The sequence below is a fragment of the Rhamphochromis longiceps genome, linkage group LG22 (genome assembly GCF_057381845.1).
Source record: "Rhamphochromis longiceps isolate RC_006_pf linkage group LG22, R_longiceps_female_GT1.1, whole genome shotgun sequence".
NCBI lineage: Eukaryota > Metazoa > Chordata > Actinopteri > Cichliformes > Cichlidae > Rhamphochromis > Rhamphochromis longiceps.
The window spans coordinates 10,449,351-10,475,007 of NC_140577.1; the positions used below are offsets into that span (position 1 = coordinate 10,449,351).

Here is a 25,657-nt window from a genome sequence, read left to right on the forward strand (position 1 = left end):
ATTTATTCATTTTTAAATTGATACCATTGAAAATTAATCCATACATTGACATTATCCTGTTCGTGATATGTTTGTGCAATTTGCTACTCATAGTCATCTTAAAGAATGTTCTTTTATATTTACTTTATTATACTTTTAAAGTTATTTTTTCAGGTTTTCTTTAGTGTTTTGGGGAGCGGGTTGCCCAAAGAAAATAAATCAGAAACTTTTTCAGCACCAGGGATCTCCTGAATTGAGTCCGGTTTTGTCGTTGTCATTGTCAACATTTAGTTTAGTGGACATTATATCATATTTGGTACATACTGTAATCACAATCATAAACCTATGTAGATATATGTAGAACCTATGTAGAATTAGTAACTTTTTCATGGTTTTATGTTTCATGAATTTCAATAAAGTTTCACAGAAAATTTTCCATTTGTGATAAAACGGACAAAATCCCATGCAGACATATGGGTTCTATGAAATTGGTATTATGAAATCTAAGTAGGCCATATGTCCACTTGAAGAAGCATCACCTAATCTTTACTCTCCATAGAAACTGTTTTATCTCCTCTCTCCTGTCCTGTCCTGCATATGCAGACAGAACTCTGGGTCAAGGTGACTTGAGCTGGAGTTTTGTGTCACACAAACTAGATCACTGTGCGTCTGAAAGTAAAGAGAATGCTCACCAGACAGGTGTCTAAGTCTCTTTCCTGTAAGCTCGGTTGACCTGCCCTATATCTGTATGTGTGAATGAACAAATAGCGCCTAAAGCCACAACTATTTTCTGCAACTCGGTATTTGAAAAAGACAGGAAGTAGTGATTTACCTGATATGCCATATATGAGAATTGGGTATCTGTGAAAAATTTTCCATATTTAATAAAAATCAAAACCTGGTTTCAGGTTGTGCTCTTTAATTTCTGACGTGTGTTTTTCTGCATATATGTTTGTGCGGCTGAGATCTGAATGCAGGGGGGGGGGTCCTCAGTTGAAGATGTTCTAAAGTGGGATGTAGGTCAAGGCGATACGGTGGCAGCAGATTGCTCATTAAGTGCCAAACCAAGCAAAAGTCTACGAGTGTGTTTTTCAGTGGCAACAGGCCAGCCATCTGCTCTTCCTTTATTCATTCATTAAGATGCCTTCTTTCTGTGTGCGTGGACGTGTGTGAATGTGTGTGTATGTGTAAGCATTCATCACAACAGCCACTTGGTATCCAAGTGTACAACGTCACTGATGTTGTTGTCCGAAACCAACAGTTGGGTGTCTGATGGCTCAGTCACGTGACCGTAGTGGCTTGTGATTGGCCGGGGCGCGGAGCTAAAAAAGCTTGGCGCAACCCCGGCACATGAGTTTCTGGTGAGTGGCCACAGCCGAGTGGATAACCTAAGGAACTATTTGAATCTTTGAAGAAGTAAAGAAGGACTTGAGAGGCAGGAGAGAGTACATAGAGGAGAAGGCTGATCGGAGAAACAGTTAGGGGATGACATAGCCAAAGAAATGAGGATCCAGCCTTTGAATGAATGTGTAAAAGTAAGTCACAGCTTGTTCTTTTTTCTTGGTGGGGGGTGTTTCCTGTAAGAATAATGTTTGAAGATGGATGCGAATAAGAGTAAGCATAAGATGTCAGGCTGACCTGTTGGCTGGTTAAATGGAAAGGTGATTGTTGAGATGTTGGCCAGGAACAGTATCAATGAATGGAAGTAGCTGACTGAATCATGAATGACTAACAACTGGTAGTGAGTCTCAGAAAACTATGGTGGTCTCAGATGTGGTTTTGGATACCTGAACATCTAATTGCATTCCTGCATAACTGAGAAGTGAAAAGGCCTAATTTAAAACAGCAGGTTACACAAATTGATTTCACATAATAAGATGTGTTTTGCTTAATTTTTTGGGGAACTACAAAGTTCTGTTTCTAAAGCACTAAAAGCTTGTTCTCTATCCACATTTCTCTTTCCAGATCTTGAGCTTTAACCATTGTACCTAAGGCAACTTAGCTTCCCCAGCTAAACCAAAGTACTCCCATACCAAAGCAACTTCAACCAAACTTAAAGCTTGAATCTATCAAGTGTAGTATACTGTATATTGTCGGAAATGACACTGGATAGCACACCTGGAGACATGAGCGGGTGGAAGGAAGTGGACTTCGCTCTCAACTGCACCTACATTGTGCCAGACCAGGTGGCAGACCCCAGCTTCAACTTGCCCAAAGCCATGACCTCCATCCCTCGCAACCTCACCTTTGAATATAGCACAGACAATGAGGTAAGACTGAATCCCCTTTGAGGTTTTTACCCATTGGATTATAGAGTGGCTAATTATGAAACATCTTTTAAAATGCAATACAATGCAACCAGAACACCATGTATATATAAACAAACCAGCCCCCTCATGCAATGCATGAAAAAGCATGTTATAAAAATCTAACAATTTACTATAACTTTGCCCTCAAGCAATTCACTGTCTTTGATGTTGTTACCAGTTTTCAGATTAAATCTTTAGTGTCTACACTCAATATTATTATTTATGTGTTACATAACATTCTGTCAGGCCATCTGCAGCGGGTTACTTGGAACAATAGCTCTGCTGACTAATGCATTCTTGATGTATGGGGTAGCCTGCACAGTGTGGTGTGAGCGTGTGTTTTGTGTCTGTGTGTGTTTGTGTAAGTGAGAGAGTGTGTCTCAATAGACAGGCCACTGGCAGCTTGAGGTCAAGGTCTTCTGACCACCTTCACTTACTTCTGTTTTGCACATGTCTCGCATTTCAAATAATGCACACCGCCACTCATTTTCTCAGGTCACAAACACATTTGTGCATAGACTTGGAGCAGAATGACAAGAATCAGCTGTTTCCAATAAATGATCTCATTCATTTATCTTTACAACTGTCATTTTTACCCCCTAATCCTCCTCCACTCAGGTGAGTCAGCCAACGCAAACACAACGTCTGGCAACATGGCTTTGATAGTCATTGTCGGTCAGTCAGCTGACTGTTGGCCACCGCTGAAGTAGGATCAATCCTTTGCCTAGGCATGTCAGCTAATCTGAACAACTATAGACCTGGCCCCCAGCGTGACTTTAAGAGGAAACTTGTTTTGTACCTGAGAAACACATCATTTTAAAAGAGAAAGCAATGTCACACTCACTTCATCTGTGCTCGCTCTTAAGGCTCAGTACTGCGATACTTGTGGTTGGTTTTGCTGTCCCCTTCCTCTTTTTTCTCCTGACATCGTTCCTCTTCTCTTGGTCTCACACTCTAATCTGTTCTTCCTCCTTCTGCAGCATTTACCGCTGCAGGATGAGAAAAGCATGAAAGCTAACATGATAAAAATCACATTGATGGCTGATTCAAATCCCCCACCCTCATTTACTGACTAAAACACAGTTACCACCGTTTCGTACACTCACACTATACCAAACTTGATTTTAGCAGTTTGCTTGTCAGTGCTTGTTGGCATTATTACATGTTGCATTTAGCTAACTAGAAAAACAAACATTTAATGAAAGAGAATTAAGCTTGTATGCACGTATGTGGGAATGTGCTCTGTCAACTGAAACAATGACAGCTGCGAAATGGGACATGAAAACAATAACGAACGCACTCTTATGACTGGAAGTATGAGGGCATGTCTTTTGACTGGTTTCCCTTTCTAAAGATGTTGTCAAGTCTTTCTCCTCAATTCTCTGCCACCAAAGTTGGGAAATCCATTTCCTGTCATAGTCATGTAAGCAGCCACTCCTTCACGTGGGATGGTGTACACACTGCTATCACGAAAAATCAGTTGGGATTTTTCCCAAGGGCGAGTGATTAACGCTAGATGAGTCAAATCAAAGTAGTCTGAAATAAAACAGTGTAATATGCCTTCAAACATGTGAAGCATATTGTTACGCACATCTACATAAGTGTCACACTTGTTTGGAGCCAGATTAGGGAGCAGTCTTAGGTCCACTATCTTCTTATTCTTATGAGTTCCTCACATGTTTTCGGGACCCCTTTTTCAACACCTCACTTTTATAAAGCATGCCAGGAAAGGCGGAGTAAGGTGAAGGGGGCACGTGGCAGATGGGGCATTAGCAATGAGTGCCAGTAAGGACGGGGTGGTGGGGGTGGCAGTGAAGGAGATGGGGAGAAGCGGGTGTTCTGGGGGGAAGGGGCAGTGGGGATTTAGGTTAAAACCAGATGATTAACTTTCGTTGGGGACAGGCAGCCGGCCAGGCATCAGGCTAACAAGCTATTTCAATAGAATTCAGAAAAGACAAGGGATTGGAGGAAGGCAGAAGAAAAGGAGGGTCCTCGTGCGGGTGATAGCGTGGCTCCACTTAAGAACGCTCTCCCTCCTTTCTTCCGTTCTTCAACACCCTGCCCTCCCTTCCCCTGCCTAGTTGAACGGAGCGGTTAAGCAGCAGCGGCAGTCCAGCGGCCGCAGCAATTTGTTAGTCACGCAACAGCAGTGAAGTACAATGTCCCTGTCAGACTGGTTCATCACATCCTGGAATCACTTCACTCGCCTCAATGGCTGTTTGACACACACGCGCACCAACATGGTCCTGCTGCTCCCACTGACCTGTTGTTTTTCTAATTAACTGCTTAAGCATGATTTGCATGATGAATCGCCACAAATGCCCAGGTGCTTGTTGCATTTTTTTTGTCTGTCATGTGTTGACCTTCATATGGAAGTCCATGAAAATCCTCGAGGGCCAGCTTGAGTTAGAATTTCTAGATGGCAGGAAGACAGTTTGTGTTTATGTAAGGTTGAGGATGGGGGTGGCGGTGGCGGTGGAGGCTAAAAGTTTCAGTTAGGGGTCGTTGGTTTTTTAAGAACTGAACATGAAAGTTGCCTGTTCTGCAGATACGGCTTCTTGATAGTGTGTGTGTGCGTGTTTTAGTATGTTTTGTAAGTCTTACTCTTGTATTAAATATAAATAACAAATCAGATCACACTGTGCCATATCCAGCAAGGCCTCGCAATAGATTTTTTAAACTAAATTTTAAAAAGCAAAAAACAAAAAAATAAAAAGGTACATCAATAGACTAAAAATGACTCAGTTACTGATTACGACCATTACTGCAGAACACTACAGGCTCTTCTTGGAACATACTGTACATTATGTGTATGACGTATGTATTCAGGAGACGCTAAGACTTGAAACTCCTATAAGGAGTCAGAAGCCTGACTCATTTCCACATATATGGAGCATTTCGCAACCATGGGTAACAGGATGAAGGGTTTTAAAGAGTGAGCAAAATATGTCTTCCATCTTTGTTTGCTGTTGGCATTTTGTTGACTTAAAACTATAAAAGTATTAGTATTATTGTATTAGTGGTGGTTAACAAGACATCTGTATTTCTGTCTTTCCTCTCTCTCGCTTTCTGGTGTTTGTGAGGACAGTGGGTCAGAGATCAGTAGAGTATGTCAGAAAGAGTGTAATACCCTTCATTCGTTTAACTCATTAGAGTTGAAAGTGGGTCACCTTGTGGCTCCAGGAGCTGTCTGGGTTAACGTGACAGAGTGACAACAAACGGGCAACACGGGCCAACAAGCACTAACCCTTACATGTAAACAATGAATAAATAAGTAATTAATACTGTTTCTTTATAAGTGCTTGAAAGACTTGTGTTGTAGTATGTTTGTACATGAAAAACTCCAATGATTTATTTGTCCTGTTTTCCAGGTGACAGGTGTGTTCAGCAAAGAGTACATTCCACAAGGGACTCGTTTTGGCCCTTTGCAAGGAGAAATCTACACCAAAGACAATGTACCCAAGCTGGCCAACAGGAAATACTTCTGGAGGGTAAGGGAAACCACATGCTTTACAAGCTTTTTCGTACACTGACGTTTAAGCATAAACCAACCCACTGGCAAGGTACTGCTTAAGAAGGGGAAAGTTTCGAGCCTAAATGTGAAAAAACGAGACTGGGAAGAGACAAGAAATTACTATGGACAGGTCTTTGTCTGTTATTCATGAAAAAAGAAAAAAAAAGAAAACAGAAAACACTAGTTGCTCAGAGGGAGAAGTTTCACATCAAGTCTTTGTCCATACGTCAATAGGGGAAAGAAATGCGTTCACACAGATTGCACTGCCGCACAGAAGTTTTGGTCAAAATTTTAGAGGAAGTTGTGACCGCCGGTGGCACGTAACAGTGGATTGGAATGCTTACACAGTCATGAGACTCTTACCGGCACTGAAGCCCTATGCAACATGTGTCACATGCACAAAAGATAGGACTATTTTTCATAATCCACATGCACATATTCACAGAATCCTTATCTTTCCACTCGTTTTAAGTTAGATTGTTCAGATTTGCTTTCACAAAGTAATCCTGACTCAGCTTGTGTCACTTAGGAAATTTTGCATTGTGCTGAGTCAATTCCCATAAGGAGTTTTTACTGCCATGCTACGTATTTACCTTCCGGCTTCACTTCCTGTAAACCTGTAAGGGGTGTTCCTTAACCACAAGAGTGAAAGTCGCCGTTCCACGGAAGTGATTATGTTATCGGCCGCATGACACAGGTGCATGACATGTGCAGACGTGCTGCCAAAGGCATGCCTCGCGTTTGGCTGGCTGCCAGCACTTTTACATTTCGCTTGCTTGTTTATTATCACAGAGCAGCAGATGTGTCATCTTCTTTACTTTTGAATTACGGGATCGTAATTAACTTTACAACACGAATTTATCCGACAAATGTAATTTACTGAAACCACCACCAAAAGAGGACTTGATAGAGGTGGCAAGGCAAGCGATAGAGAGGGAGAGAGACAGAGAGAGAGAGACCCCGCCCACTATGTCTCAAAAGCAGTACATGCACTCAGCACTCAACACATTCAAGACTGTAGCTTTCAGCACACACAGAGGAGAGGTGTAAGGCACGAACCAAAGGAGCAAAATACTGTCACTGATAACTGAAGAGGATACAGGATATTTAATTGCCCATGGCAGAGGTGAATATTTTTACTTTAAGTTTTAATTGTACTTGAGTTTTTTGATATGTTTTTTATTGATTTTTTTTTTTTTTTTACTATTTAAGCAACATTCCAGCACTGTCCCAATTGATGACCACTAGAGTGTTAATCTATATATATATATATATATATATATATATATATATATATATATATATATATATATATATATATATATATATATATATATATATATATATATATATATATATATATATATATATATATATATATATATATATATATATATATATCAGACTTATCGCATATGTGAACATGTGATTTTACCTCGTCTTCTTCTTCATCTTGTACAGATTTATAGCGGTGGACAGCTCCAACACTTCATTGATGGCTACGATGTCCACAGGAGCAATTGGATGCGCTACGTCAACCCTGCCCGCTCTCTTGCCGAACAGAACCTGGTGGCATGCCAGAATGGACGGGACATTTACTTCTACACCATCCGCCCTGTGGAGCCCAAACAGGAATTGCTGGTCTGGTACAGTCAGGAGTTCGCCCAGAGGCTCTGCGGCCAGCAAGACGATATCAAACAGAGTGAGTGCAGCAGGAGTGTAAAATCTTTCTACACGGGACACTGATAGTTTTCCTTTGTAGAACTTACAGTGGACAAGCTTAACTAATATGCTGAACCACCGGAAGCAAACCGCACTGTCCCTTATTACTTCCTGAGATGTACGTTGTTGAAAGTATAGTATAGTGGCTGATTTGTGTTTTGATTTGGCCTTTACTTTAAAAACTTTTTAGCTGGCCTATGTTTCATATAAAGAAGTGAAAGGAAGTTGATTACCAGCTGTAGCGGCGACGCAGGACAATGACTTGAAAACGACTTTGGTATATTTAGGCACAATATCCAATAAAGTGACAGATTTAGATCAGTGCAATGAGTAAACAAGTGTCACGAAGACTGTGCGATAACTCTTATCAGTGAAATTCTTTCACTTCAAAGTGAATGAAGACACGTTATTCCATTCCTTTAAAAAAAAAGGCCTGACGTTATCTCTTTTACCAACAAACAAGTTAGCTGATTTGATTCTTTTTCTTTCTGTTTGACTTATACAATAGTGGGCTGAATTTTAAAAAGATCATGGGGAATGTATGAGCCACACGCAGACGAAGCACATCTCCGCCTTTTGTGAGATGTTTGTTATTCATTGTAGGATTGAAGGAAAGCAAAAGTAATCTCAGGTGTATAATGGCTGGTCAAAGTACCTTAGTGAGTCACCGGTTTTCAACTATTAGTAGAACATCAGGTCTTTCCCTCATCACCATAAGAGACGAGGGTAAGTCTGGTGATTCATTCCAACTGGATACACAAACCTTGTCGCCGTTCTTCTTGGTGACTAATGCTAAGGCAAGGCAAGGTATTATTGCCTTATTTTATCATCTTAGGTATCTTGAAAGCATTTACCTTCCTTTTAGTCACAGGCCAGAACTGTTAAGTGTTGCGTGCTAGATATTCCGGGACTTGATTAAACGTATGCAATCAAGTTTGACAGCTAGTTTTCTGGAACTGGTTGCCTATGCTTTCTGGCATCAATGAAATGCACAGAATGCTAAAAATTTCTCAAGGCCATTTTAATCAGCTTGTTTTTAAAGTACAATACAAGCTGATCTAAAAAGCTTTTGTCTCTATAAGCTGATGCCTTCTAATTTGCGTTTTATTGATGTAAAACACTATAAACACTTTGGCAAATTGTTGATAATAAAGTTATGCAAAGGAGCCGTATGAGTCACTCATACTTTAAGTATAACTCACATAGTGAAATCTTGCAGTAGCTGAGAAGGGCTAATTTGGACAAATAACATGCGTGGAAATGCCATCTCAAAACAAAGAAAGCAAAGGAAAAAAGGAAGAGACGATTCTTTCTTTTTTTGTGTGGTCTGTACGGTAAGACAGCTGCTGTATACCCAGAAAAGGTTTTACAAACGAAACTCACAGTCTTGCTGCCCATACATGACACATACAGACTCCCCCTCACTTTACCACCAACTCTTTCTCCCACACCAAAAGAACTTCAGTGATTGCCGAACAGAAACCTGTCATCTATGATTTACACATCATGTCAAAACCGAAACTACTATCATTTACCATATGAAGAAGCACCTTCTGTGGGTGGATGTCCCATAATGCCTGTAAAACATGTTTGACTTACACAACGAGCATTATATTAAACTGACTGCCTACGTTTTTGCCCTCTGTTTGATGTGGTGATTTCATCACACACTGTTAAAAAGCTAAATGCTTGTATTTATTTTTCTGTGACAGAATACACGAGTAACAATGAAGACCAAGAGCATGAGTATGTGAAACAGCACTTACCTCAGCAGACGTGGCTTAAAGAAACAGCAAAGGAAGGGGTAAAAGAAGGGAAGGACAGTGACGCAGAAGAAAAGATTGATGTGGAGATGTTGGAGAGAGACACTCCACCTGACACACCTGATGACCAGATAATTGACTTCAGCAAAAAAGATGAGCAGGACGATAAGGATCCAGAAGGAAGGGGCATCATTCCTTCCCCTCAGCTGGAGCACAGAGAGCCCAGTCTGGGTCTAAATCATCCTTACTTGCCAGATCACTACTCTACATTCCCAGCTCCACACAGGAATCTTCCTCTTCACCTCCACGGGCTCTATGGGCACAGAGAAGGCCTGGTGTCATCTTACCCCCCATTACAGTCCAGACCTCTCCAGCCTTCTTATCAATTCCTTCCTCCCTACAACCCACATTATCCTCGCCTCCTGCTCCCCCCATACTCTCCTCCCTTTCATGGGATGCTGTCATCGAGAGGCTCGCTCCAATACAGCGGCTACCTCGGCGCTGACGGACTCCCGTATCCCCCTATCGGCGCACCTAATCTTCTTCCAGTGTCTCTCTCCTACACCCCATCTCCACAAGGAGGTCTGAAAGAGCTAACACCAAATATTTCCCCACCGAGAGGAGCCCCAGCCACTCCAGAGCTCTCCCCTCCCGCCAAGTCCAACAGCCACTATCAGTCCCCTGAGCAGTCCCCCTCTGGCTGTGAGGAGGCTATGAACCTAAGCCTGGCTACAACCAAAAGCAGCACTGCACCACGCAATGGGCCTGGTCACAAATCCCTGCCCTATCCACTGAAGAAGCAGAATGGAAAGATCAAGTATGAATGTAATATCTGCTCAAAGACCTTCGGACAGCTGTCAAACCTCAAGGTAACAACATTAACTTCATTTCAATAACTTCCTATTTTTTTAAGCTAAACTTTACACTTATTACTGTTGTTCCTCAATACTCATGACTTCTCTTTGTATAATTTCTATCATTTGTCTCTAGGTTCACCTCCGAGTGCACAGTGGCGAGAGACCATTCCAGTGTAACCTATGTAAAAAGAGTTTCACTCAGCTTGCCCACCTACAGAAACATCACCTGGTCCACACGGGAGAGAAACCACATGAATGTCAGGTATGTTGATAATCCTAACCTTTGTGTGTGTTTTTATCTTCCTTTTTACGTGCTTCATATGCAAGCTCTTTACTCAGAAAATGTTACTGTTTATTGTTTAAACCCGAGTCTTCACTTAAGAAATGTTGATGTAAAACCGAGAGTATGAGAGACACAGAGAAACTCAGTGTGTACACAAAACAGGTAACCGCTTTCTGACTCACATACCTTTCTGGTAATGCAGTGTCTATTTGATTTTCACCGAGCCACAACCCAGTTTGTCATGCGACAGCATCTTTATGCTTTTGTTTGCTTATGTGACACTGTGGGTGTGAAGTTTGTTGGATGGAGCTAGTTTTACCCAGAGAACTGGAATAACATGATCAATCCCGATACCATAATATGACATCATTTATCAAAGTTGAACCTAAACACAACTAGGTGGTTCACTTTAGAATCAGTCATGTGTACGTTACTCACAGAAGTGCTGACCTTTCACACCATGTGTTTCAGGTGTGCCACAAGCGCTTCAGCAGCACCAGCAACTTGAAGACGCATCTACGACTACACTCTGGGGAAAAGCCTTACCAGTGCAAGCTGTGCAACACCAAGTTCACGCAGTACATCCACCTCAAGCTGCACCGCCGTCTCCACAGCAGCCGCGACCGTCCCTACCGCTGCCAGCTCTGCGCCCAGGCCTTTTTCCACCATTTCTCTCTCTGCATCCACCAGCGCAGCACCTGCCCAGCTAACTCCAGCATGCCTGCCAATGTGCACATGAAAGAGATGGTGGAGCGGTTTGATGCCAGCCAAGAGGCAGACGCGCTCACAGAAGCAGCATCAGCGTCTCAGGTTGGGGAAGCCGTCGAGCACTGGCTGGCTCGTACCTTAGAAGGTGAAGGAAAAGAAGACCAGAAGGAAGCCACCATGCTGCTAAAAGCTCTGACTGCAGCTATTAATGCACCACTGACACCCATGACCCAATCGGCACCACACCACAATCCAACTCTCGCCTACCAGGAGAGGGCCAGCGTTGTTCATCTCCACAAACGGCCATCTGTGAAAACAGAAGGACAGTGAAAAGGAATATAAAGTTGAACATACAGCATATAATCTACCAAGAATATGAGTGTCACCAAATGAAATCTCCTATTGTGCCATACGAGGCATAACAAGGAATATTAACTTAGCCAATCCAATGAGCACAACACCAAAAGAAGAGCATTCCAAAGACTGGGTGATAGTATTCAGTGATTGTACTTTCTCCCAAACCTCAGTTAAAAAAGATAAACATGGGAGGTGTTGTTAAGCTGTGAAGTATTTAAAAACCCTTTTACTCAGGTAGACGATTGTTTTTTTGTGCTTTAACTTATTCCTTTTTTAAATGCCATCAGCGTTATTTATTTAGTTGTCTCTTAGTTTGTTTTTTTCTAGTAGTATTATTTTTGCGTGTTTGCGTCTGTGTGTTGACGTTTCCAAAGAGATTTTGAGCTCTTGGTAAGACCGCAAATGGACTCAGGAACAACAACGTGGCACGAACCTGTGGATGAGCCTTCACTTGTTATATTGTACTGTGTGCGTTATTTTACTTTGTCAATCAAAGGCAGGACGCAGTGATAGCACAAACCAGCTCCTAATATTGTCTGCGATTGTCTTATTTATTTATGATAAAGGGAAACTTGATGTGTCCTGAAACTGCTGGGAATAAGCATTTGCCAAAATTACAATCAAAAAACATGAATATGTAGCAATATTTTCACATGGTTATTTAACTCATTTTTCCATTCTAAAGAGATTCAGTCAAAGCATTATTCACCTTTTCGATGATTACTTGCCAACTTGGATATCAAAGACACACCGTCCTGATCAAACCATAATGTAGCCAAAAGAAACAAAAGACAAGATTCAGTGTAAACAGTTATTTAAACAGGTTCCTCTGGAAACAAAGAGGTTTCATCTTTCTTACAGCTTTTTGTTGGATTCAAACGTTTTACATGTCTCTTACACAAAAGTTTCACTCCAGATGTTACTGCAAAAAAAAAAAAAAGAAAAAGAAAAAGAAAAAGAGCTTCATCCAAATCTTAACTGAAACATCGGTACCTCATTCAGCAATACAAAAAAAAACAAACAAAAAAAAACTATGTGCAAACAAAGGGGCACAATTTTCCAGCTTTTTAATACTTTTGTATTGTGGCACTGTAATAATAAAGCAGCAATATCTGTATGCTTTTGCCTAAAGGTAACTAGGAACCATTCTTTAAAACTTTTACTATTGAGTAATATACTTTTCTTTGTTTTTAGTGCTTTAACTGTACAGTATGTTTGTTTATGTAGTTTATTTTTGCAAACAAGTTATGATATGTTAAGAATTTATATGTGAGAGACTATTTTGATGATACTTTTATATTTACATGATGTAGCACATTAAAGCTATTGTTTCTATACATCTCATGTTTTCAAGTGCATTCATGCCAGGATAGCAAATTTGTGTATGACTGCTTTTGAAATCCAGTGATCGATTGGGCTTTCTGTGATAACGCATCAATACACACAATGCAATTGCCAGATTTGACAAACACCAAAAAGGTCACATGAAACTGGTCAGAACATAACTTCAGATAATAATGAGACAACTATAAACAGGAGTGCTGCCGAATTTCAGACAGGTATTTATTTAGCTTTTAACGCCTGAGTCATGTAGCTGCAGGGCAAATTTGCTTGCGTTTGTGTATTTGCACTGTTTTCTTAGCACGCTGTGCCTCAACGCTCTTGGCCAGTGATCTAGAAATACAAATGCATTCTTCTCTCTTCAAGTTAATCTGATAAGAATTGAATCCATTTAATCAAAATAATTTAAAAAACTGAGATCATTGTCTAGTTTTGGAACAGTGTTATCTGTTTGGAGACATTTGACCTGTTTTACAGGTTTATTTTTACTCAAAAGTGACTTCCATTCACTGTGTCTTACTGAAAATTCACTTTGCACAGTCCCAGAAGTCTAAAAAGTTTTTTGTGGGAATGTATTTTAATGTTTAAATTCCTAAATTGTGTACACCCATATTCACTCGCTAGTAATCTGATTTAGCACAGGTTTTCTATCAGGTGACTTTCCTGATGCAACTGGCCCCTTTATCCAGGCTTTGAATGAGCATTAATGTTTAAAAAAAGAGCAATAAATAAAGATGAACAGGTATAAAATCATGCCCTACTGACCAATCTGTTCTCTTGAAAACAGTATCGCCATTACTGAATGATCCCTGAGACCTCTGTGCACAGCTAGTATAGGGGTATAGATTTTTATTGCCATACCCCACCTTTATTTATAAAAATAAAAAATAGATAAAACTAGGATTCACAAAGTGCTGTAGATATACAAATAGCATAAATCAAACCATGTTAAAAATAGAGAATTAGAAAAAATTAAGTCAAAGGCAAAAGATCTAGTCTTTGTATTTCCCTCATGAGCATCAGTATTAAATATAAATTATTGATTAAATATAGATCCTTGTGCAAATTGGTTGCAAACAATTTTACAATTAAAATGTTCTATGTAAATAAATATATAATTCTAAAACAAAACACCTATTTGTATTCAATTTTCACATAGAGTAAGCTTACACTGGAATTCTGTTTTTATGTTTACTCTTCACTGTCTCTCGGATAATCAAGCACAGCTGGGCTCCAAATGAAAGAATAAAAACTAAAAATGTCTTTCAAACATTAATTTAATAAAATAGTTATAATAATGAGATTATCTTTAAGTGATACTGATAAGTCAATAAATATATAGTAACAGTTTTCCAGTCTTAGTAGACAAAATGTTTGAAGCACACAGACAGTCATATGGGCTTTTAACACTAAACAAATCTCACACTGTTACTTTGTCTGCAGCACCTGTGTCACTTTCATTCTTTATTATGTGCTTAACCTCTAATATAGTTTTACCTTTCTTTTTAAAATCATCCAGGACACTCATCCATAATTGGTTAGATGCGGTTTAATGTAAAAACCAGAGTTAACTTAGGGAGCTAGTAATCAGCTTTGTGTGACCCCTTATCCTAACTGCCAATGTGAGTCTAGATACCAGACAGACAACCCAGGCATGCTGAACTCAAACAAAAAGACTGGGCCTTTTAAATCCTTTCCTTCTTTTTTAATCTTACTATTTTTATTATGTGACTATTAGCAACTTTTTTCCTGTTAAAATAGCAATAGAATTATAGCCAAAAATATCGGCCAAATAGCCAAGTGAAAATCCTGACACAACCTTTTTTGATATGCACCAGCAACTAGAGGTCATGATGATGTAGTTACCAAGTTTGTTTGTCATAGATGGCAACACAGTGCAACATCCTGCTTACTGCCATTCATTTGACAGCAGTACACTCTTTCCAAGAAAGTAAAGAAAATTAAGTCACTAAGTCACCAGTGAAAAAAGTGTGCTTAGATCACAATGTTACAATATTACAAAATTACAGAGTCTCACAACACATTCTCCTATTATGGAGTTCTTTGTTGCTGTGTTACTGTCAAGAGCTCACAGTGTTTAATGGGAAGAGGTGAGTAACACTGTGAATCACAGAAGCATCACTTATAAATGTAAGGTACGTATATTTGTGCTTGCTTTCACAGCTTTGTTCGGATAAAGCAAGTCGTTTTTATTGCAATTTTTGTGTTTTGGTATGATTAGGTTTAGGTAAGTCCATTTCTTTTCATTTGCAGGTTGGTTCGACTGACTCACAGAATCATGTGAAATCTTTCCAAAATGGATGTGACTCATTATCCTGATGTTCTGGTTATTTAACGTATTTTTACAAGCCCAAATTTTAAAAAACTACTAAGAAACACTGCAGGCCTTGACTTGTTATTGCCCGTCTTTGCAAAAAAAGCATGGTCTAGATTTATTACGCATTAAGTTGTACTAAAATAGAGTTCCAAATTAAAACCCAGTGTTTAGAACCTACTTTGGGAAGCGTCTGACATCCAAGACCACTGCTGTTTTTGCTACTGAAATTGATATTTAACTGTCGTGAATGCCCAGAATTGGCAAATGTTTTTACCCCAGTACTGTACTTAAAAGAACACCAAACCCCAATATAATTCTCTTACTTGATCGCTGTCTCTCCATGGCAATGAGACAGTTTCAATCAAACTAAACTTTAAAGTTACTGTAAATATGCTTTGCTCATTACAGTAATTGTATTAGGTATTTCTTGATCTGTCTCTCTTAACCGCTTTCTTTTTCTTTTTGCTGTGCAGTGACTTCTCATTCTGTAGTGTTTTCTGGTTGTCATCTCTGCTGTGGGGGAGAACCCCACAGAAAACACCTACACACCGCTGACCAGAATAAAAACACTCTCAGACCTTTAATGTGAGCAAACCACCATGGTGACAGGAAACCCTACTGTTCTGGCAAGCTGCCAGCTACATATTCATGTTACTGTGCAAGTGAGCAATAGATGCAGAAGGTGCTCTCAGAATTTGGAAAAAAAAAAAAGCCCCATTGTAATGTTTTTTATGAAAAGAAGGGAAAAAAATAACATGTAGACTAGGTCCTTATCACATAGAAATAGTTGGGTCTCTCTCTCTCATTACAGCTGTTATACACATTTTTTTTTTAAACATATACAGACTATCTGTATATATGTATGTAAAATCAATTCTCATAGCATTACAGCTTCATATGAAATCATTTTACTATCGGTACTTCTAGCTACTTTACCCTAATGTGAAACTATTTTAAAGAGACTGTTGAATGTTGATGTCAAGCCTAGGCCTTTGTATAGTTACGTGAATGAGTAATAACACCCTTCATCAAAACTAAAGTTTAGCATATCACAGCACAGTAAAATAAAATAAAAAATGATCTGGTCTATGACAAATCTTAAAATTAGATGACCTCAGATGAGCAACAACACATAACATTTAAAAACATGATATTACTTATTCAATAAAAACTAAGCCAACGGCAGTGTGAAAAAGTATACTAATCACCTTTGGCAGCAATAACTTGAACTAATTGTTTTCACTATGACTTCATCAATCTCTCAAATCATTGCGGAGGAATCGTGGCCAACTCTTCTTCTCAGGATTGTTTCAGTTCAGTGAGGTTTACTGCCATTTTTTATGCATGGCAGTCAAAATTCCACCACAGCATTTAGATCAGGTTGAGGTCTGGACTTTGACCGGGTCATTGCAACACCTTGATTCTTTTCTTTTTTAGCCATTCTGTTGGAGACTTGCTGGGCTGATGGTCATAATGCATGCTAAGCTTTAGCTAGAAACATGGCTTTGCATTTGACATTGGAAAACTTTGATATACAGATGAGTTCATACTTCAATTGATGACTGTAAGGTACCTGTATCCTGTGGCTGCAAAACAAGCCCAAATCACCACCCCTCCCCCACAGTATCGGTATAATGTGTTTATGCTCATATGCTGTGTTTGGTGCCATGCATGATGGCCAAACTGTGTCCAAAAGACACTGAGCCACAGGTCTTGCGGTTTGCCCATATTTAACTTTGCTGCCAGCACTCAATAGGTAATTGGTAAATGTACTGGTACTTATTTAGAGCTTTTCTGCTACCTAACTGAGGACTCAAAGTACTTTTGACATATGCATTCATACAAACATTTTTTTCTTTTCTTTGCATTAGTATCTTGTTTAACAATTACCTTCTTACTCACACCCCGATGGAAGCATCATGGGCACCTTTGGGTTCAGTATCTTGCCCAAGGATACTTTGACATGCAGACTGGACAGATTGGGCCACCAGCCTTCTGACTGGCAGACAACCCTCTCTATATCCTGAGCTAATATTTGCTTCCAATATCTGGGCAATATATTAGAAGCTAACATTAGCTTAGCATTTCAGTTATCACTTACAGGCAATTGATAACAGATCTTTCAAGGAAGTAAGGCTTTAAAATGTGAGTGGTGAATTTTAGCAAAGTGAACACAAAGCTAAAATTTACATATAGCCAAGGCTAATCAACTGCGTGACCATTAAAGCCCTTCTTCCCTTTAAACCACGAGTCCATCAGACCATTATTACTTTCTGTGTGCAAATATATGCAAATCAGTCTGGCCATAAAAGATATTACAAGAGATATCTTAACCTAATATCTTAACCTCCAACTGTAGTATTTTGTATATACCTCACCTGAGAAATACATTTATTCATCAACAGATGACAGGATTGTCAACAAGTCAGTAAAAAGTATTACCATATCAGTCTAAAAATAACAGACTGCTTTAGAAACAATGGCGGTAATCTGTCATCGCTCCACTACTTCCTGGCTGACATGACGCGTTTTTATGAAAGTGTCTTTCGTGTCGTTCATCTACTTGATGTCTCTACATTTTCTAATCTCTTAAAATCCTAACACCCTGTATTTCAAATTTCGAACAGCAAACCAATGCAGCTCCAACCTTCATGCAGTTCCAAAGCATCCCACCCAGAAATTATGCAAGCGAAAATGAAAGAAATACACTAAAATAAAATAAAACAAAAAACCTTTGAGCGTCACAAAGGTAAGTCTTTCAAGTCTTTCAAGTTGTCCCTTTAAGAGGCAATCATGCAGTTTGTGAAAAAGAAAATGATGAGAATTTCTTTCTTGGACCTTGCAATCAGATACCTCCCCTTCCTAGTGTGTTCTACATAAGCAAGTTTCATTCTTCATTATGCATGTCAAGGTAGCAAAGATTCCAGGAAAGTTTCTATCCCGTTTCAGATTCGTTGAAATTGCACGTTCTCACTTTCTTGGGGAAAGTGAGACCTTAGACACAGTCACGATGTGCCTTTAAAGGTATCACTGCTTGATAGTTCAATTATATGTCCAAATGGAGTCATTTCCTTTGCGTCCATTATTTTCACAGAACAAATTTCGCCTGCAGCATCACAGAGAACGGACTTACCACAGAGCAGAAAACTATTGCTACACCTCTCCTATTGAACCATTTGAATAACTAACACCCAGTCTTTAGTGGTTTAACCTTCAACTTCATCAACACCTCGTTTAGGACAGCGTCTACTGTTGAAATCCCACAAACCCCTGAAAAGGACGCCTGACTTCCAACATGTGTTATGTTGTAAAGAAAAAATTTCAGCAATCCGATCAAACTGAAAGTTAAAGTCGCATATATTTTAGTACAAACAACAGTTGGCTGTCACGATTACCAGACATTAATGGGAAGTTATATAAGCAGTGGAAGCACCTGTCACATTATATCCAGTTCTTTTCTCAGAAACAGTGACTGTGGTAGTGACTCAGTGTATATGCGGCAAAGAGAGCAGTTCAGCAAATACAGATACAGAACAAAAATAAATCGGGAGTTCTTTGTCTGAAGCAGGAAAGTCACTAAACTCTGCTTAATGTTTTCAGTTGCAACTTAAACCTTGGTCTCAATTAACATTCTTTAGGAACAAAATGATTATCCCTATCGGCAAGATTTAATTAACTGCAGAGGAGTTATTTCTACCTGCTATATTTATTTGTTTAACAACTCAATGAAACATTTATCGTTCAATACATTGGTCAACACCTTTGATCTTAAAAAAGAATATCTTTGAATGACAGTTGACAGCATGCCATTGCTGTGCAACAGGTTAGGCAAAGAGTACTTGGCTGCAGGTGAAAACATAGATTGAACACATCATACAAAATTTGGCACAGGAGCAGATCAGCCAGAGGGTGTAGCGCTCAACTTGGCTGTAGTTTTATGTCTTGAAATGGTAAATGGTAAATGGCCTGCATTTGTATAGCGCTTTTGCTGGTCCCCCCTAGGGACCCCAAAGCGCTTTACACACCAGAAATGTCATAACCCTTCAGATGATGCTGAAGGGTTATGACATATAACCTTAAATTGCTACTCACAGAATTAGTTTCACTGTGGCTTGTGCATACTGTATGTTAGATCAGCGGTCCCCAACCCCCGGGCCTCGGACTGGTACCGGTCCGTGAGTCGTTTGGTACCGGGCCACGAGAGTTGAGGCTCAGGTGTGAAATGTATGGTATTCAGGGTTTTTATCGGTTTTCAGCGTTATTTTGTTATCGTTTTGATCGTTAACTCGGTTTTCCTGGGTCTTTTCACATGTGTTATGAATAAATCTTCTTTTTTCTCGGTACCGGTACTAGTTTTATTTTGTTGTATTTATCCGCGACACCTTAAAGGCCGGTCCGTGAAAATATTGTCGGGCATAAACTGGTCCGTGGCGCAAAAAAGGTTGGGGACCGCTGTGTTAGATTGTCCATTAGTCACAGGATTGGGGTTTGATAACTTTGTAACAAGTTACCTTTGAGTTAGTAATTTGGGAAATTTACCCTGTCAGATTGAAAAAAAAGCAAGGTGACATCAGAAGTTGTTACAGTAAGTGATTGACCACTTTTGAATTTAACACTTTAGGCAGTTAATAGAAGGTGATTAAAAGAGGATGTAAATTAAAACACATGACCTGCCCTTATTAATCATATAACTGTGACTTATTCAATCTGAAATGCTTGAAGCTATCCATAACATTTCAAATCTGTTTTTCTTCATGTCAGTATACTCACAGTATACTCACAGTATACTCATACTGTGGGTATATAGATGTGGCCAATTTGTGTGTGAGAGAAAGGACGTTTGCTTAAATTCAAATATTAATAATTTGGCAAAAGATTACATAATAAAATGTAAGCAGTTTAAAAAACCTAAACAAAAACATAAAAGTTAAGTTTGTAGCAATTGGTCACATGTCTGTTTAACATTATACACAGCAGCAGAGCAATAGGTGAGTAATTGATGACTGTTTTTAAAAGTAACCAAGCCTCTTGCCCCTTGGCCTCTTACCTGGAGAGGAGGGCCTGTATTGGACAAGCACCAAATCGTTTCGTGATGTTTTATCTCACGAACAAATGCTATGACCCCTGAGCATCAAATAGCTTTCTGTCTTAATTCAAGAGAAAGATTCCAAGGACGATAATGTTAAAAGGGATGGTTGTGTTTATTTGCGTGCTTTTTCATGCCGGTGGCTATGCCTTGAGTGAACAAACACACAGCCCTTTTTCCTGACAGCATTCCCTTTCAGTTTAGCTCACTGATAGCCAGTGATTGTTGTAAAAAGACAACAAATGTGTTGGTTTTTTCAAATGTTTCCAATTTTTTTTTTTATGCGCTCTCTTTGAATCATGTTTCACCTGGATTAATAAATTCTGTTGAACTTCATCCTGCCTTAATGTTTGACTTTCAGTAGCAGTTATTTTTAGTCAGCGGTAAAGGCAATAAACATGGGTGTGGGGCACTGAGTAATAACACAAGGTTGTGACGTTGTAGCAGTCAGCTAAATGGGTCTAAAGGTTTCACATATAAAGATAAAAAATGGGTGGTTTTCATTCTGTTATGTGAGTTCATAATCACACAATTTCTCTCATTTGCTTCAGAACATTTGCTGATAATCAGCAAAAACCCAACAATTACATTTCACAGGATTTTACCTACTACTTCATTTTAACCTCTGATTCCAGCACATTAAGTTTAACTGCAGCTAACTTTTTCATCGATGGACTGGATAGATGATTTATTTATTTTATTTAATTTTTTAGTTGGTTGGTTGGGTAGAGTTGGCAATGGGGAAGCAGTGTTAAAGTAAATATAAAGTAAAACTAGACTGTATAGGAGAGGAATGTCACGGAGTCTCTCGCTGTAGAATGTGATGCACAAATTGGTACATGTACATTTTTAGTAATTGTGAGGATTAAACCTTTAAGGTATTTTTAATCTTTTTTTTTTCCTGGGCTAAACCTAAATCTTCAGCCCCCAATGTTCAAAAACACCCTTTTCTTCTCAAAGTCTCTCACACTGTGCTCCAACAGGCCACCAAAGGGGATTCCCAGTACAATGTGACCAGAATGAGCTCACCCCAACCCCCCCAATAAAAGCGAGATCATGTGTTTTGTGTTTTCCGTGTCTTATCTTTGTCATCTGCTCACTCTCTCTCTGTCATGCACCATGATAGAAAAAGAGTAGGGGCCCTCTCAGTAAAGAAATGCAGCAAAGCGTTAGTGTATGACCAAACAAATGACGACTCTTTATCTTATCAGAAACGGTTTAAGTCAAATTAGGGCTTCTTTTTCTTCACTCATCGCCACATGAGAGAGTTATATGAGCCATAACCTGTAACGCTACTGGGAACAAGGAAGAAGGAGGAAGAAATCAGTTTATTCTCTGTTTGTTCCTTATTTTATGCACAATCCATCACCTCAGTCAACAGGTTTAACAGGTAACATGCTTGAACTTTGAGCAGCTAGAGCGCTCTGATTTGACTGAGCAATCTTGGGATGCCATCTTGTGGCAAAGCAATCTACACGCCTGATGATTGACTTGCAAACTGCACACAGGCCAGGCGATGTCGTCCTAGAACCGTGGAGACTGCATACAAACAACGCATTGTAACGCATCAGTGTAAAGTAATACGTTTACGCGTGGATTTATCATTAGATAGATAGATAGATAGATAGATAGATAGATAGATAGATAGATAGATAGATAGATAGATAGATAGATAGATAGATAGATAGATAGATAGATAGATAGATAGATAGATAGATAGATTTATAAAAGCAGAAAGCTTTGACCATGTTAAGGCTCCCTTCATATCTGACTAAAGCATTAATTAATTAAATCGAGATTATTATTCTTATTATTATTACATTAGCACCTAAAACATCTTTTTTATTTAAAAAAAATGTAAAAATTTGGCCTTTATGGTCTTTACATATGCATATTAAGGCCCTTGACAGTGTATTTTTAATAAACCGTTGAATTTCTGTGGGTAATAATTGCTGAACTACGTAACACCAAAGACAGTAAAGCCAATAAAAACAAATTGCACTAATTTCCCGAAGTTGTTGCCATTGCAAAAATATGTTAACAAGACCGGTGATCATCTGCAGTGAGTGTCATTGTTTGTCTGAGCTGGGTGTTCCCCGGGGGGCGTGTCCCGCACCTGAGCTCTGCGTGCTGCACACAAAATGAGGCAGCCAGAGCAACAGCTGTCAGTAAGTCTTTTCTGCCCCTCGCCTGTTTTCATCGGCTTTGAATGATCAGTGGGGAAGAAGACCCGACTCACTCGGCCCTCTGACGTTACCCAGTAGACTAGAGATGGCGAAGAGGAGTTCAACCAGAAAGTCTCTGAAAAGTTTGTTCTCCAAGAGCGAAGCCAACTTGGACGAATCGGTGGAGAAGGATGTGCAGAAAAACGAAGGGGAGAAGAAGAAGTTCAAGTTGTTCAAATTCAAGACAAAGTCCAAGAAGGACTCTGAGAAGTCAGCTAATGACAGCCAGAAGGTGCTCAGGTATGCTTACCCAGTGCCGTGATGTTGACTCAGTGACCTGTTTTCATGCCTGCATTTGCTGTATTGCTCAAGGGGTAATAAGCAGCTTCTGACGCTTTAAAGAGCAGCAAAGCTTCAGATAAACTTTAGTTTTCAGCAAGTAGCCTGCGCCTGCTGTTTCCATTGGTAGCCTAAATGAAAAGTCCAAATTAAGCAATCCTCACTGCTGTGGAAAAACAAAAGTTGAGATGTTTCTAGACTGTGAGCTTTTGGGCAAACATCCCAATAACTTTTGAAATGGGTAGTACACTTAAATATAATTATAGAGCCACAAGGGACTTTAGAGTTGGATAAAAGTAAGAGCATACTTAGCTTAGCACTGTCCCCTTCAGCAGAAACATGCTTTTTGCATATTTGTCCATAGTCTTATGATATGGCATGCTGGAAACTGATATCGAGCTTGCATGCAAAAAATAAATAAATTCAGCAGCAAAACGTTTGCATGTGTCCTCAGTTTGTAACCTCCAATAATTCAAATCTGGTGCTTAACTAGGCCATTTCACAAGCCCCACCCCTTTTGAGGCAAAGTTCTGTTAGAAAAATCACCTTGAAGCTCAAATTCAATCTTCAGATGGAGTGTTTCATTTTACCATTATCTGATATAATGCAGAATTCAAACCAGACGAAAATAATCAAATGGAAAGGCGTCCAGTGTAAACCTAGGTTTTTTTTTCTATATTGTTAGTTTAGACTTTTCTGTCAGGGCCTCCCTCACAGGCCCATTTTATGCTGTCTATTCATAAATTATAGCTGTGCATGAGACCCCAACGGTTTCAGGAGTTCCAAGTCATAAAAAACAGGATATGTTCATTTTATTCTCCAGGGTAAACATTGACTTAGTTGATCTGGTTGGTAGATTTCAACCTTACCTTGAGGTCTTAGGTGTTTCATAGTAGGTGGCAGGTAGCAGAATAAAATGTGTGAATGGTGATTTTGGTCACAAATGTTTGCAAGGCAATAAACAAGACATGCTTTAAAGCTGTAAGGATGTATAAGTCACCATTGGGTGTGCATATAGACACAGGTGGGGTGGAGGTTAAGCTACTAATCACAGGCCAGGACAATAGAATCATATTGTTCATGTGTTTGTAGACGAGCGCCAGTGACGGTTTGTGTTTGCACAGAGAAAAATAAACAGCGAGCTGACACTGTGACTGCCTTTGCACATGGAGGTTATGCAAGGGTAAAGTTTTTAAACGATGCATAAAAAAATCATGCATCATTCAAAAATAATAATAATAATAATAATGGATTGCATTTATACAGCGCTTTTCGGGGCCCTCAAAGCGCTTTACAATTCCACTATTCATTCACACACTGGTGGAGGCAAGCTACAGCTGCCCTGGGGCAGACTGACAGAAGCGAGGCTGCCATATCGCCAGTAGGCGGTAGGGTAAAGTGTCTTGCCCAAGGACAAAACGACCGAGACTGTCCGAGCCGGGGCTCGAACCGGCAACCTTCCGATTACAAGACAAACTGCCAACTCTTTGAGCCACGATTGCCCTGATAATCAATCAAATATTGCAGTAGTGTAAACATAAAGCAGAATGAAACATATATTCAGGTCAGTCTTGGTAGTCTTTTATCCACTGATTGTCTATACGAGCCACATCTAGAAATCATTTTATAAACTATTAAGTGCAGAATTACATTACATTGTTTTGCTGTGAATGAAAGGATTTTTTTAAATTGTTGACACTGTGGATGGTCAACCAAGATAGACTTGTTTCCAGATGTAGACTGAATCTGTTTTTGTTATTAGTTTGAGGATTTTGTTTTAATCCATGTTCCAGATTTTATCTATCAAGACTTGAGGATTTCATCATCTAAGAAATAAATCTTCATTTTATTGTTTGTTTTGACTCCCATCTCTTTTCATAAAGTTCAAGGGTGAGGTCAAAGTCACACTGGATGTGTTGGAAACCTTACCACCAGTGTATTACGTTGCAGGAAACTTGAAGTTCCAAACAAACCACACACACCCACTCTTTAGGTTGTCGCGCTCTTTTGTGGCTTTATGGATTAGTGGAAGTTCTGTAGACAAACCTGCCACTCCACATGCCTGTTGCATTGTCATGAAACTACAAATCAATTGGACACACAAGCTACACTATTGTATTTGGTGATGCATGCTGGTAACATTTATGTCTCAGCACAAGGGTGTTTAATACATCCAGCTGAGTTCACAATAAGTCACTGTATTGTTGAACCTGTTATGTCTGTTCCAGAAGAGTAAGCAAGGTAAAACTCAATGTGTGTTGAGTTAAGAATGCTGTATTTTGGCAGTGGGTTTTTTTTCTTCTTCTTCTTCTTCTTCTTCTTCTTCTTCTTCTTCTTCACACCACTGCATTAAATTGTATAACAAAGTGCTGAAAAATGGATCAGTCAGAGAAGGCCTTGTACTTCAAACCAAGGATATGCTTTGAGCAGTGCATTGCTACACAATGCTGTTTAAGTCATTCATACGTGCATATTTGTTCTATTCAGTCAGTTCTTGGTGATAAAGGGGCATTGATTCCACTTGACAAGGACAGTCTAGTTGATAACTTCAAATAATATTTCAGAGGTAAGATGTCAAGAATGGGAGGTTTTCTGCAGCTCTTATTGGAAACGTGTTTTCACAATGAGATCAAATTATTGCTAATTGTTGTGCATGATGAGTTTGGGCATTGTTTATTTATTTTGTCTTTTATGGTATTTCCTGTGACGGCGAGAGCTTTGCAGTTTGTCCAGAGAGGGTAACAACACACAGGCAGTAGCATAGAATGCTTTTGATAGAACATTGATAGTAGGACAACAGCAGCTTTTGAGGGATGTTATTTTTCCTGAGGATTCACAGGAAATGAAGTCTCTGCTGAGCCTTCTTTGCCAGCTCCCCTTTGTACACACCCCAGGA

General features: G+C 39.5%; 2 protein-coding genes across 3 annotated transcripts in view; both read left to right on the forward strand.

The window, feature by feature from the left end:
* The first annotated feature begins 1,375 nt into the window (after positions 1-1,375).
* prdm1b (PR domain containing 1b, with ZNF domain) lies at positions 1,376-12,764 on the forward strand. 2 transcript variants are annotated; one of them, XM_085395792.1, is made up of 7 exons: positions 1,376-1,514; positions 1,945-2,249; positions 5,660-5,779; positions 7,264-7,504; positions 9,237-10,156; positions 10,278-10,406; positions 10,899-12,764. In XM_085395792.1, exons 2-7 carry the CDS (start codon positions 2,079-2,081, stop codon positions 11,463-11,465), a joined length of 2,148 nt encoding a protein of 715 aa, XP_085251918.1. In that variant the 5' UTR covers positions 1,376-1,514; positions 1,945-2,078; the 3' UTR covers positions 11,466-12,764. The 2 variants fall into 2 exon arrangements, with proteins under 2 accessions (XP_085251918.1, XP_085251917.1); XM_085395791.1 differs by lacking the exons at positions 1,376-1,514; positions 1,945-2,249; positions 5,660-5,779 and adding an exon at positions 6,820-6,928.
* A 9,662-nt stretch (positions 12,765-22,426) lies between these two features.
* crybg2 (crystallin beta-gamma domain containing 2) overlaps positions 22,427-25,657 on the forward strand; it is a 36,968-nt gene continuing 33,737 nt past the window's right edge. The window contains exon 1 of the mRNA XM_085396510.1: positions 22,427-22,722. Within this exon, the coding sequence (XP_085252636.1) occupies positions 22,529-22,722 (194 nt within the window). The 5' untranslated portion in view covers positions 22,427-22,528. The remainder of the gene's footprint in view (positions 22,723-25,657) is intronic.

Coding starts and splice junctions, on each gene's coding strand:
- prdm1b (XM_085395792.1), top strand. CDS start 2,079: ATGACACTGGATAGCACACCTGGAGACATGAGCGGGTGGAAGGAAGTG. Junction 10,157..10,277: donor GACAGCTGTCAAACCTCAAG/GTAACAACATTA, acceptor ATTTGTCTCTAG/GTTCACCTCCGAGTGCACAG. Junction 10,407..10,898: donor AGAAACCACATGAATGTCAG/GTATGTTGATAA, acceptor CATGTGTTTCAG/GTGTGCCACAAGCGCTTCAG.